Source organism: Camponotus vicinus, unplaced genomic scaffold, assembly GCF_025532165.1.
Source record: "Camponotus vicinus isolate PSW18456_S1 unplaced genomic scaffold, iyCamVici1.0 SCAF_6, whole genome shotgun sequence".
NCBI lineage: Eukaryota > Metazoa > Arthropoda > Insecta > Hymenoptera > Formicidae > Camponotus > Camponotus vicinus.
The window spans coordinates 2,419,403-2,434,275 of NW_028141978.1; the positions used below are offsets into that span (position 1 = coordinate 2,419,403).

The window sequence follows — 14,873 nt, forward strand, 5'->3', positions numbered from 1 at the left end:
TATCATATATATATATATGCCAAGTAATGGATTATTTGTATATAAATATATATGCGTTGATTAGAAATTAAATAATTCTTATATATTGCATTAAACTCTCCAGCTTAGCTCGTTGAATTTAACTTAAAAATCCTCAGATCCTACTTCTTACATTACAGGGAAAATCGTTGTGCTAAATCTATCCATTATAAAATCTTTTTCTCCCTTTTTCTTCTCTGATAATGAGAATTGAAGTCTACAGGAATCGAAGGGATTAAATCAGCTGATTCGTCTGATTCTTCGTGATTCGAAGATACATACAGAAATCGTGTCGGGCTCACTTTACGTTTCTTAATTCGTTGCGCGGCAAGTGAAATTGCAAAATCACTAGAATGTTATAACGACTCGTTGTAACGGAACAAACAAATACTCATTATATAATATTATCGCGTCCTTCGAATTCGCGAGTACGATGCATTCTTTCTTACCTCGAAAGTTTAATTTCTTTCCCTTTCTTCTCTTTGCGTCGGAACATCGAAATGCCCATCGCGTCATCAAGTCATTAGTTACGCCATTATCGTCATTAGATTAGTCTCTCATGAACAAAATGGAATTAATGCACTTATGAACATAAATTATGGGGTCAGCGGCAATTTATCGGTGCGACGACGACGATAACGACGACGACAGCGTCGCATGAAAGCGAATGTCAGAGTGAAAGAAAGAAAGAAAGAAAAAGAGAGAGAAAGAGAGAGAGAAAGAGACTCCTGGCACATAATGACAGTGAAAGGATCGTGACTTTGCCATTGGTTGCGAGGGAAACCGGCGCTATTATGCGTGATTCGCGTTCGCCTCGCTCAACGATCGGCTGTTCACCTATGACAGTCGCAAAATGAACAACTTGGATTGAATCGGAAATGCCGGAGTTTCCGGAGATTAACTGTCATTCGTATGAAAGTGAAAAGTTCTATGAAAAGTGTAGGCGTCGCCCAAATTACGGTGATTATTTCTGCAATTCTACATTATACGTCTTTCAACCGATATTGAAACATCGTGAGGAATGAAAGGATATTTTTTTATTCTTTGTATTTTTACAAAAGTGGACAGCTGGATTGATTTTAGAACTTTCAAAATTTCTTCACACGAATGATAGTTAAGGAGTATTATTTCGCAATAACGAGCAGGTCATCAGTCTTTGTCAGCGATTTCGTTGTGAACATTGATTCGAAACTAGTGTTGTAATTTCGGTGATTTGAACTTTCTTATTACCCGGACAGTGCAAAATTCACTCTACGCTAATTTTCGCGGTTAAGTATAGAGATCATTTTTGTCTGTAATGTCGAAACCTGTCAGAAAATTTTACCGGTTTCAAGTAGCGAGATCTAATTCTTGATTATGAGAAAAGAGGCACGTGTGGGGGTTGATTCTTTACGTGGAGATTGCGTTGTGTTCCGTGTTGCGACAGTTTTCGACAGTCAAAATCTTTGGCTGGTTTGCGATCAGCGTTTTCGTATTATCCGGACACAAGGTGATTCTGAAAAAAAAGGAAAACCCGGAGAATGAATTTACGCAATGCGTATAAGAGTCGATTACTTAACTGTTGTATAATTATTTGTGATGTATGTGCGTCTCTTTACGTCTATGTCTCTTTAAATGTCAATAGTTCGTTCATTTATTCGTTCTAATCAGTAAGTACGCTTTCCTTTTCATTTCAAATGTCACTGTCGAAATATAATAAAAATGTACAGTGCGAATTGCATAGAAAACGAAGCTATAAAATCATAAAAAATTATATAGACACAAGAGTGAACAAAAAGATATGTGAAATAATATTTAAAGTAAAAAATAATATCAATTATTATATTATGTCAATTTTTGCACAAATATTTCCTGTGAATTTGTATGGAAAAAAATAAATTTTCGAATAATATTCTTCTTTTTTAAACAAAATACTATTTAAATGATTATTTGTAATAGTTCATGCGTTAAATGTACTAGCTACGACAAATTATATATAATTGAAATAATGACTTTCTAAAACTTCAGCAGAGGGCAGCAAAGACATCGCGTGTATATGGACCTTGCGTGTTCAAGGACTTCGGCTAATCAGGTGCTTTCCGCTAGAAATATTACATCATCGATAACGAAATAAAAAAAGTCGCGAGGTAAGAAATACGCAAAATTCTTACTCGTGATCAGTCTCCAGACTTTTGATGGTCAACGAGTCTATATAAGCCCGCGTCGTATGAAGTAGCCTCCACGTAAGCGGGTTGAAGACCGAGGTCTGATACTCCCAGGTGATCTCGACCGAGTTTGGCTTGCCCACAATATCTCCAGGCAGTACGATTGTGTGCGTACTACCAGGCTCGTAGTATTTCGAGGTCGAGCTCAGCTGCATCTTTTCGGTTTTCTTGCCATTCGCGCCAATCGCGCGCACGACAAACATCCCGACTTCCCCGCCATACGATAAGCTCTCGTTTGTCTTGGAGATATTTATCGTTACCTTGTAGTGGCCCTCTGCAGTCATCAGTAAATTAAATATATTATATATCTTTCCTTCTCTGATAATGTAATTAAATTAAAATATGCTTGTTCTCTTCTTCTCATCACATATTAGATATTTTTAAATTTCGGAAACACGTAATCAATTTCATAATATTAAAACAATTACTACAATCTTCGATTGTCTTCTTCATTTAACTTGTTGTGACTAAAAATATAAGCGATTCGCACGTATATGTATAGTGATTTAAATTCTAATATAAGTGAGTCATTACTAACTGCAAAACGGTCTGTCATGTCCGGTCATGAGGTATACGGTCGCGTGATAGTTTCCGGGCTGAGCGTCCAGTCCGAATCTGGGACAGTATTGGTTTACGCAATCGAAACAGCTGCCCTCCTGGAACTTGTCCCAAGAGTTACATGGCACAGCTAAGAAGGGGCATGGACTGTTTATGCTCTCGATAAAGTACTCGTAACTGCGGATATGGTTGCATCCTAGAAATCTCTTGATTCCTGAAAAGAGGACCGCGCGTATCAATCTCGCGTATTAATTTCTCTTTTCTTTCGTATCATGTATGCTGAAGTGTCTAATGAATATTAAATAACCAGACTCACCTCGAAAGAAACTGCCGCGTTCCAAGGTGATGAAATTGAGCACACCCTCGTTACAGCCGGGCTGATTGCGGCCGCCATTCGGGTAGAAATCAATGTGCGCTACCGGTTGCGTAATACCGAGGCCGCCGCTGATAAAAGGATTGCAATCCGTGTGAATAGCTGTCACGAATGTCGCATCCGTTGGGTCCAGCCGGACCATCGGCGAGGTGTTGCTGAAGTGTGGTTCCGCCGGATCGAGACCTTGTGAGTAAAATAGCGACGAAAAACATTAACGAGCATAGTTTTTCGACGATCCTTTGATGCACGAATATAGATGAGAATTTAAAATAAATATGCAACAAAGAAAAAATAAATTCTGCGTCAAAAGGCGCGAACATATTTGAAGACAAGGACAATTTAAGGCCTCTCTAACGGAGATAATTTTTTAATTTTGTTATACACATCTTTCTCTTTCAAGCATTTCACGAAGCATGCGAGAAGATTAAAAAATCTTCGACTTGTGTCTTTCTGTCTTGCATCTTTAATGTCTTTAATTAAATATATTTTCAATGAATGAAAAACGACGTTAATGCAATAAATCAACAATAACAGTCGTTGCGTGACTGTCACAACAAGAGTTCTGAATCAATGTCTCGAGTAAAAATGTCAAGTCGATGACTATCATAGATAATTTTATGATACGTTGTCATTCTTAGAATTGACATATACCTCTCTAAATCTTAATAGGTTGTACGCGTCTTGTACGACTTTCGAAATATATGAACGGATCTCACGTAAGGGTTACCGAACGTTCCGTCGTATTACTGCATTGCATAAAAGCGGAAGTTATTTTGCGGCTTGCCGAGAGACAATAAATTAATAGTTCGCGAAAGAAAGTCGCTCGTTACATTCACGTTCTTAGTGCGTTCTTCGGCTGAATATTTTCAAATTTACGGGCAAATTTTTTACTGAAGATACTCGGTGAGTAAAGGGAATTCATTTCTACAGGATGACGAATCGATGGTGAACGATCCGATAATTTTTCCTCGCCTGCGACTGATAATATCCCATTATCTTCCTCGTCCTTGTTCGGAGACACGAGGCCTATTCTCCTGCTATCCTCCTCTGCCACTTCTTGAAACAACGTGCTCTCTTATTCCGGTTGTTTACCGCAATCTCGTCTCCGGACGCACATCCAGGAGCACGTCTTTCTCGTCTTCATCTTCGATGAACTGACTGCTTCTGCATACCAAGGTAGGTATCTCTCTCATTTCTCCCTCTCGTTAGGGGATGTTTCTCCTCGCCAAGGGGTAAGCGTCGAGGCGGAGAGAAAGCGTCGATTCGCCAACCCTCAGCGAATTCTGCGGTCTCGTTTCGCGGCCATGACGATTATAAACCCCGCCGTCGTCCTTGTTAACACACTTCGTGTCTCCTTCTGTTATCCTGGTAGTTCCCGATGGGATCGATAGCTTACGTAACGACCGTAAACTCGTCCACCTCCAATCGGATAGGTTCGATATTATCGATTGTAACGAAGAGGAGGAGGAATTTCGCGAAGCTCTTTCTCTGAACGCGCTCGTGCTTTTTGTGATCAATTACATAACAAGTAGGCATGTTAGTCTAAGTCACGCGTAAAAGAGAATGGAAATAATCGTTCCAGCCGATTATTTATACTCCGAACTTATGATTCTCTTAATTTCCGCGTGTTGCGGCGAATCGTTAAACAAGCTCTGGCGAGTCTTTATACGATATCGCGCGGATATATCGCACGTTACATAAATCCATCGATGGCACGAATCACGCAGGAAAGTACAACGAAAGTATTTTACGATCGTTGCTTTTACGATCGCTCGTCCTCTATTTGTCTGCTGCAGCGAATCATATTGTCACTCGTCTTCGAGTCTTTGCTCGTTACGTTTGCGAAAATTTCACCGATCCTTTAAATGATAAATTCGTGTAATGGAGACTTCGATAGAAAGTTGAAATGTTCTGAACATTATACGCTATATAATCAAATAGTTAAACATTTTTCTTCTTTTTTCTCTTCTTATGTATCTATATTTTCGCCAAAATGATGTGATTATTGTTATTTTTTATTTACCATACTATAAATATGGCTATAAATAAAATAAAAATATAAAATTTTTTCTTCAGGTTTGAAAAAATTAAAAGATAAAATTGTAGCGAGTGCGAAAAGTGACATCTTGTTTCTCATCATTGATTATTGCAATAAACCCCCACTTTTTTTTATCAAGATTAATAAAAAGACCGACCTGACATTAAATTTTTTCGAGCGAGATACTCCTGCGACAACTGCTATCCTGATCATCTGCGAATCAATCGGCTATCTTCGTAATGCTCCGAGCTGTTTACGACCGCGAGAGGGGACAAGCGACCGGCTCCGACATTGATCGTCAGAAAAATGAGAGAAAGGAGAAAAAGAAAGGCACGAATGTGTTTGTGCGCGCACGCGTTTACGTCGCATTTCTTTTGCAAATTTGCATACCCCTGTCACTCATTTCACTCCTGCGTTTACCTTCCTTCTCATCTCTCGCTTTCCTGTGTTACGCACGCTTCTTCTTAAGCCTTTCATAAAGAGACCCTCGACACATCTCCTTCTGTCGCAATTTATTATCGCGTATGTAATATTTGAGAAGATTATTTAATCGATCATTTTTTAGTCTCACCTATGGATCGTGTAAAGTTTCGCTTACGAATTGATGCGCGATGTACGAGTTCTCAGAGAGTTTGAAAAAAATTGATAAAAGTATAAAAGTTTTCTCGCGCTTCTTGTGCTTCGTGAAATTCGCGCCAAAATTATACGCACTATAATTATCCGATTGTACCTGTGATCCGACCGAGCTTGTAGCCATATCGATAGCTCAAGATGTAGCCGACGTAGCCGCAAGTGTGGGCGCCCAGACTGTGTCCGATGCAGTGCATCCTCGAGGATGATATCTCGCCGATCTCGATCAGCTGAGCCGCCAGACGAGCTGTCATTGCGCCCACGAGTCGCGTGTTGGCCACGGCCTGCGTGTAAGGTGGTCCTGCACCGTCGAGCCAATTGACAATAATGACGTTGCAGTCTTCTTTCAACAGCAGTTCCTTCATCATTCTCTAACCAATTAAGATATTTAGATTAACTGTACGATCATATTAAAGCGGCAAATTTCTTTTCAAAAACAATCAAATTTCACGGAAATATAAAGAATATTAAATTATAAAAATAGAATATATAATATAATTTGTTTTTGAGAGAATAGTAAAAAACTAATAAATATATAAAATCCTCTTATCATTTTTAATTAAAATTTAATTAATCTCATTAATTCTCTCTCAAATATTTTACATATATATGTATATATGTGTGCATATATGTCTTATATCTCTATAAAATTTTTCTCAAAAATCTTAGGATATGCTCACCAGGACCCAAGTCTTGTCGCCATTCTCAAGAAACCCATGGATGATCAAATATAAATTGTTCTTTTTATTCAAGGGCGTCTTCCGGATCGTATCAAAGTCATCAATCTTCAGCTCATAGATCTGATCGACCTGTTTGTGCGTATGAAATACATAACGGGGGTTGATGCTATCCGGACGTGCCGGAAATGTAGACACCGGTCGGTTTTCTCCGGACCAAGGTTCTCCGATATAGAAACAACCGTACGGCTCGAAGCATCGCCACATGTACCATTCTGATTAAATAAATACTTTTTACTCTTTATTTATAGGGGATCAAAAGATTTAATGAAAAATTTAATATATTTAACTCAAGAATTTTTTTCAAGTTCTTAAAATACACAATTATTTTGAAATCTTTAGGAATCTTTAAATAAAATATAATTATTCGCACTTTTAAAATTAATTCAATATTATAAAAACGAATATAAATAAAGAAATGTTTTTTTGTAAGTTAAATAACGTGCGTCCATATATAGTCCCACCATATTTAAATGACAATTTTGTAAATCTTCTTTATTTTTGATCATGTTCACAAATTTGCATAATTTATAAAAAGATCCTATAACTTAAAATGTTATTCAATACATAAAAAATTTTTGCGATCCATTTGCATTTCAATCAACTGTATCATAAACAAAAGAAAAGCATAAAATATTCTGATTCATGACAATTTTGTAAATCTTTTTTATTTTTGATCATGTTCACAAATTTGCATAATTTATAAAAAAATCCTATAACTTAAAATGTTATTCAATACATAAAAAATTTTTGCGATCCATTTGCACTTCAATCAACTGTATCATAAACAATATAAAAGCATAAAATATTTTGCATGAAAAAATAAAAAAAATTGAAACCCGATCGAAGAATCAGCTTCTCGTTAGGAATTTCACGCTACTCCTCCTTTTCTAAAAAAGGCATGTTATGTCGATACTCGAAAGTGTCGAAGTGTATTGCCTCTTTTTCGCGATGCTGATTGGTTCTTTTATTGCGCTTAATTCGTATTGTGAGTAGCTGTCATTTGTGTTGCTGTTGTTTGTGGTTATTACAAATTTTGACAGTTCGTACGACAGTTTGTCCGAAGAAAAAAATTAAAAAGTTAAAAAGAAAATGATACATTATGCATATATTATTTAAAATGTATAATGCAAAAGAACAAATGGCGCGCGCGAAGCGCGCGCTTTGTATTGCTCTAGTGTATTGTAAATAAAATTTCGGCACAGATAGTGCATCACTGACAAAAATAAACATATCTAACTGATTTGTTCACCGTCCTTCACCGTTCTATATCGGATCAACAAGTTTCGAGCGACGAAAGAACGCCACTACGAATTACTCTCTCAGGGGTTATCAGACGCGTTCATGATATATCTCCGCGCGCAGCTTTATCAATTCTTCGAAACCCCTGTTTTGTCTTCGTGTTGGATCAGCAATTAATACGATTGCACGTGAGCAAAGACAGTAAGCCTCATTTTCTTTATTAGAATGATTCCCTTCCGACAAGGGAATATTCGATTACTATCTTAATTCTTTGTTCACACGTTTAAATAAAAATAATTTTTAAATCATTATTTTATTATCGCAAAAAACAAATATTATTTTCTTTATATCTTTTATTGTTAACGGACAATAAAAAATCAAACAGATTTTTCAGAAGAAAAATTTACACTTACGATCGTCCAGATCGAATTTGTTCTCTTCCTCTTCCGGCGATAAGGTTGTGGTGGTGATATTTTCGGCTAAACTGACATTTTTCACATCTGTTTTTTCCGGCAGGCCAGATATGAAACCGGCCGTGTACGTCAGCACGAACAGGGTCTCGTTAAGAAACATGTTGAAATATTCTTCGTGTTGACAAGTGTTATATGTATATGTTGTTTGGTTTATAACTTGCTCGATATTCCTATAATATCTCGCTTTCTTGTGTACTATATGTATGTATGATAGATATTACATGTCGAATATTTGATTCGAATTAACAATCGGCGTGGAACTGAATGAAGAATTTCGTTAAAAGATTAAAAATATATATCAAAAATTAGATTATATCACAGTCTCTCTTAACGTTTGAACGCGTTTCCCGTGAAGTTAATTACAGCTGATTAAGAACACCTTTTTCCTTATCCTCTGTTATTGTAGCCCCTCGAAGAATCGCGCGACGCACATAAACATCCGAGGATTTTGGTTTCTCGAACTTTGTATCGATCGGTTGAAGAAGAAAGAAATACTGCAGACGTGATCGCGACGTCCTTGGCTCTTGACTGTGTCCAAAGATCTCGTGAGCTCTCTAAATGTCTATCTCGTCGGCGGGTCGATTCGTCACTGTCAGCTACTCTAAGTAAGTCACACTCGGTATCAGTAATAATAATGAAAAATCGACTGACGTAAAGGCGGCTCGTGATAGTACTCGTGTCGGCAACGATCCCGATATTAAGCGTCTGTTGCGGAATAAACGAAATTTATATCATGCGTGTACCACGCCAATTGACAGCGTTATCTTGAATCGTTAATATCTCTTCGATTTTTTTTAAATCTTCGAGAGTGCACGTAATTAATATATTTACTTAAATGACTTTTAAAAGTGTTATAAACTTGGATAATTTAATTTAAATAGTCTTTTATAAAAATTGAATATTTTTTTTCGTCGTTAGATAATTTTCGAATTGCACTAAAAACAACTCTTGCTCGGGTCGATTTATCGATCTCACAAACGTTAATCGAACCGTTGAGAGAAATATCGAGACGCATGTGGAAGCGATGACACGGTCGCAGTCAAGCGTTCTCGATGATCCCGGGTCCACTGATCGGCACTAATCACTCAAATTTCTGCTGACCCATGTGAACTTCATGCGTGTTCGCCCCACTCCAGGAGGAGCTGTTCTCTTTCACGAAGCGTTCTTATCCGGTTTCGAGATGGGAATAGGAGATGGTCATTTCAATCTAATGAATCTTTCTAGAATTTTCTATATGTGTTATACTTACGAGCCATCGTGCGAAAAAAATTTTTGTAACAAATAAATTTATTTTATGTCTCTCTCTCCCTCTCTCTCTGTCTCTCGCTCTCTCTACAATTAATTAGTCTTTAAAAAATATTTACTGTGTATATTTACTGTGTGCTTTACATTATTTTTTTGTACACAGTTGCAGAAATATTAAAAATTACGTGACTAAATAGAATACAATATTTATAATCGATACTTGTAGAGAGAATTATAATATTTTAAAGCAGTTTATATACAATTATTCCTTAAGTTTGAATAATTCCATCAAATTCTTCAATTTTCTGTCGTGCCCCGAAACACTTAAAAAGTTCTTGTCGACTGATTGGCTGGTCCTTACTAACATAAGGACCTGTCTGTGTGTGTGTGAAGCAAGTCATTAAACGAAATACTGTTTTCACAGAATCCCACGGGATGTCGTCGAGAGTCTTCAAAAGGACCGCCACCTTTTTGTAGAGACCGCCTATTCGTGGAAACACTCTTCTTCTCGGACAATACAAGACGATAAATCCACCGGTGGTCCAGCGGCTCGCGGCTAATTAAACCGGATCAAAGCCACTTAAAGTGCTCGTTAAATTGTCCTCGTTTTCTCTCTGTTTCAAGTAGCACGACGAGTATTCTCCGCATTATTAAAGTACGGCTCCTGCAATCACGTAAGAGAAACCTTTATCGGGAAATTTCTGAGTAGAGTGTAGGAAAGAGCTTTGTTGCATCTAGTTCGATTTTTATTCACCAAAGATATACGAGAATAATTTATGCGATGATTATAACGCTCTAGATCCTTGTAACTCTGTGAAAATTTATAGCACATTCTTAAATGTATAATGTTGAAAATAGGTGTATTAGTGATTCAAATTATTAGGTAATATATAGTATAAAATAAAAAAAAATAAAATAAAAAATATATTAAATAATATATAAATATTTAAATTCACTGTTTCTCTCTCTCTCTCTCTCTCTCACACACACACACACACACATGTACATTTATTATATTTTAAGCGGATTATTTATAAGCAATGTATATATGTGTGTGTGTATAAACGATATGAAAAATCCTAAGAAAATACCGTGTTAACTAAAACAGATTCTTTGTATAAACGATATGAAAAATCTTAAGAAAATACCGTGTTAAACAGATAACTAAAACAGATTCTCGCAACTGTTTTTCTTGGCGAGTAAACGAAACCCAAGTCTCGTTATACAAAATTCGTTGAATAACACAATACAAAGCGGGCCTCACACGTCAGGGACAGGACACAAGAGCCCTTTTCCGGCATAAAAAGGTATCGAACCGATCGATATACGGGTTGGGTCGAGAGCCAGTAACGCACGCCATAGAATTGGCGCGCCGCCCTATGGGGTGCCATCGACCCCGATAGAGCTCCTGCCTGCGTAAACGAAGCCCCGCATATCCCCCAAACATCCCCCTTTGCGAGTCACCCCCGGGTGGCGTTGAAAATCGGCCTCCTGGCCGATCGTGAATCCCTAATACCGCGCACCCCCGAGACGTCTCACGTGTTACCCAGGAAACGTCTCGCGTTGCCGAGGAAACGTCTCGCGTTGCCCAGGAAACGTCTAGCGAAATCGCGCGGCCGAGAACGGGGCTCCTGACCATTTCTGCGGACTTGGTAGCCGAATCGTACGACTGCTGCATCGTGATTACCGCGAAAAGTATGAATGACAGCTGCGCGCGGACCGCGTTCGGGGGAGGGTTGCAACCCCGAGAACAACCGAATACAGGATCCGCGCGCCAACCCTGTCGCGATTCTTCCGCGATTGCATCTACCTTTACACTATCTTAGCCTGATGAATTTTAAAAATACCATCACAAAATATATTTATTTTACACATATATTTCGTGTAGACTTATAAAGAATATATTAGAATTATATTAACTCCACAATCATGTATCATTTTAAAATGAAATATTATTAAGCCACTTTGTGTATATGTGTGTATGTGGGCGGGCGTGTCGAGTCTGACGTTGAATTGCAATAAATTTCGTTGTAATTGCCGATTAACTACATAAGTATATTGCGTGCGCGAAAGAAAATGGCGAAATGATGAATGGCGAAAAAGGGAGGCCAGAGATCGAATGTAAATTATTCGCGCATTATTCACGAGCGTGGGCAGCAACGGACGGTATAACGCGGGTCTTTAATGATACGAACGACAGATCGCCGCCCCCCTTTGACCTTGAAGGAGCCCTTGAAACGCTCCTGCCAACCCTTGCTACCCTGTTACATTGCCCTATCCAATCCCCATCCATTTATTCCCATCTATCATTCATGCGCCTCCGTGTAAGGTGTCCTTCGAGCTCGACCGAGCCGTAAAGTGATTTACGTCGTCGCGCCAGTAACGTAAAACGACCCACACACGAAGCGCCGTTCAGTTAAATTGCTAATTATTCATCGGAGCTCGGCCGCAACTAACCAACGTTGCACTTTACGTAATATTTGATTAATGAAGTAACGACGCTGTGTACCGCGTGTCGTTATATAATTATAATGTAGTTTATTTCTCGTTTATATCATAAAATTGTATAATTATTTTTCTATTTATAATCCTTCTTAAAAGAAAGTTTTCATTTCTTTCAATTACTCATATCTTTTACTTAAATAACCGTTTGTTATTTTGCGTTTTCTCGATTTTATTTATTAGCGCGATTACTTAATTGTTAAAAATCGCTTTTGGTTAAAGGGTAGATTACTTAAGCATGTTTAATTTCGACGCGATTGAATAAATATTTATCAATGTATATAACGATGACGTGCTTAAATTTAATATAGCCGTTAATTATTTTCTTTTCTCTCTTTTTCTCTCTTTTTCTCTCTTTCTTCGCGTTAAAAATTTTTTATTCGATGAAACGTACGTCAAATGTGTCTCGGTGAAGACTGTACCTTGTACCATTGACTTGTCATCGTTTGCAGTTAAGAATATTCTGGTCAATGTACATCAGATAACGTATTGCGTTGCCGGGACGTAGGTCGATTGAACGAAGATTTGTTTTCGAAAGTAGAACTAAAAGTTGTATAAAAAGAAGAAAAAATCAATATAATCAATGTATATATAATGTATATATAAACATTTTAATTTCTTCAATCGATATGTAAATCCCGAGTGAATAACAATAATTTCGCTTCGGAAAAATAACTTATCGCACAAACATATAAATACGTAAATAATTCTACGAACTTTGAATTTCGTCACTGTTGACTTGTGTGCCCCGTCCAAACGATAACCGAGGGCGGTTTTCAAATATTAAAATATCGGAATCCGATACGAGTGCGATATGCCTCACGCGAAATGGAGAAGTACAAATGTACTTTTTCAAATTTCGCAATTGATCGTTTGCACTTTGCATGTTTACAAAATTCACAATCTGACGTCTTCATAAAATTCAATTTCACAGAATAATAAAATGATAAGAGTTTAATAATAAGGACAAGACTTCCATGTACCTCATTAGAAATATAAAGAAAAGATATATCGAGAAAAAAAGAAATTTTCGACTTTGAAGACAAGATTCAGAAATTCGCAGATCGTATTTCGATTGATCCTTTTCGGTTTTTTGTCGGGTTTTCTCTCGCCCCAATCGTCTCCTTCTCGACACGCCTTTGTAGGGCCGCGCACTTCGATCCGAACACTTCGTCCGTCTTCATGAAACCCTGTTCCACTCGCCGACACGTGTCCGTCTGGGGTTGCGTAACCCTTTGAACGTGCCATGAATCCGACGTGCAAAAATCGACGCGACAAGTTATTAATCGCGCGTCTCTCAAGTGGTTGTAGCGCGCGGACAATTAAGCGCCAATTTCGCGGGACCGGAGGAAAAAAAAGGTTCATACAAAACGAACTTCATTTTTTTACCAGGCGAACATGAAAACGGCGTAGCGAGATGACGCGATGCGACATACGCCAGTTGTGCGTATTGTGCGTTCCGCATCGCTAACCAAAGTGAAATTTTCAGTGTTTTTTTTATGGGCTAAAAATTCGCGGTTTAAAAATTTAAAAGCGCATGGACTGCGAGTCAAAAAATTATACTTTGATTCGGAATGGATCAGATTCTCAACAAAAGCTTGAACTTGTATCGATTTAATTTTAAAGAGATTTCTCGCTAAATTGATGTCTCGGAATCCAAATGAATAACAATAAACTTTTATGCTGCAGTCGATTTTAAAGCTATTTCAGTTGTAATTATAACATTTTAATCTAATGTGGAACGTCAAAAAAAAAAACAAAGATATTTAAACTTTGCAATTATCGTGTGCGATCAAATCTTTCGCGAATGCGTTTTAGTTTCAGTCACGTTTGATAAGGAATTAATGTATACAAGCCAAGTATTCAAATAAAAATGCAATACGCGAAATAATCTTGATGGTATAAATGCGCGTGGCAGAAAGATGAAAAATTCTCCCGAATTGATAATAAACGATTAATATCTGTCTCTTCCATCACGCGAATCGTGTATCAGATAAAATTTTTCCACCGACAATTTCAACGAAATGTTTTTACAAACATGTTTTTGTTGGTTTGCGTAATCGAACCAGAGATAAAATTATTTTCTTGCAAAATGACATTATAATTTTTATATTGCTTTCATATAGAATATATATAATATTTAACAATTTTTATAATATGTGTATATATATACATACATACATACATATATATATATATATATATATATATATATATATATATATATATATAAACGCAATAACATGTGAATTATTAACAAGACGTTTAATAAAATCGTTAACGACTCCGTTTAAATGATTATTACACTAAGGAAAGAGTGGCCTGTTCTTTCCTTCCGTTTCTACTAGGAAGACGATAATATCAGACCAACACGATTGCTCAAGCATTCGATTAGGCTCTTGACGCCATGTCTCTGCCGAGTCTCTGTTGCGCCATCGCCCTTAGGGATTATGGTGTAACAGGGCCGAGAGTCCCCAAAATACTTACATGCATGTTCTAAGACCCTGTGAACGCGGCCCTTCGCGTGACGGCCCTAAAGGGGTCAACGCGCGACTCGATTATAATTCTACGACGCGTCCGGAACACGCCTTCGTCGACAATGAACGTGTCGCCGTTGAAGGGAAGTCGGCTGATGACATCGATTAGGAGAGCATATCTCCGAGAATGCTCTCTAGACAAGCCGCATTATGTAAATCCAATTTAGAGAAAAATGTAATTCTTCTTTTTCATACATGTAAGATAGTTCAATAGAACATCGCTTCTTTTTATCTCTCTTTCTTTTGATCTTATTTTGTTTTTTTCTTTTAATTGTCAAAGTTTATTAATAGAGATGTGTGTATGTATCGCTAAATA

General features: G+C 37.5%; 1 protein-coding gene and 1 pseudogene across 2 annotated transcripts in view; one reads left to right on the plus strand and one right to left on the minus strand.

Annotated features, from left to right (window-relative positions):
* Positions 1-11: 11 nt before the first annotated feature.
* LOC145973696 (pancreatic lipase-related protein 2) lies at positions 12-9,341 on the minus strand. The gene is made up of 7 exons (XM_083103253.1): positions 8,214-9,341; positions 6,502-6,773; positions 5,922-6,192; positions 3,097-3,336; positions 2,761-2,994; positions 2,169-2,496; positions 12-1,513 (listed from the first exon to the last, which is right to left on the minus strand). The coding sequence occupies exons 1-7, from the start codon at positions 8,371-8,373 to the stop codon at positions 1,408-1,410; spliced, it is 1,611 nt and encodes a 536-aa protein (XP_082959379.1). The 5' UTR covers positions 8,374-9,341; the 3' UTR covers positions 12-1,407.
* The window catches only part of LOC145973178 (uncharacterized), a 31,454-nt pseudogene continuing 24,103 nt past the window's right edge, over positions 7,523-14,873 (plus strand). Inside the window, exons 1-3 of the transcript XR_014439383.1 lie at positions 7,523-8,001; positions 8,680-8,878; positions 9,943-10,192. The product of XR_014439383.1 is annotated as an uncharacterized LOC145973178 (transcript). The remainder of the gene's footprint in view (positions 8,002-8,679; positions 8,879-9,942; positions 10,193-14,873) is intronic.

Coding starts and splice junctions, on each gene's coding strand:
- LOC145973696 (XM_083103253.1), bottom strand. CDS start 8,373: ATGTTTCTTAACGAGACCCTGTTCGTGCTGACGTACACGGCCGGTTTC. Junction 3,337..5,921: donor CAAGCTCGGTCGGATCACAG/GTACAATCGGAT, acceptor TTTACTCACAAG/GTCTCGATCCGGCGGAACCA. Junction 2,497..2,760: donor ACATGACAGACCGTTTTGCA/GTTAGTAATGAC, acceptor TGATGACTGCAG/AGGGCCACTACAAGGTAACG.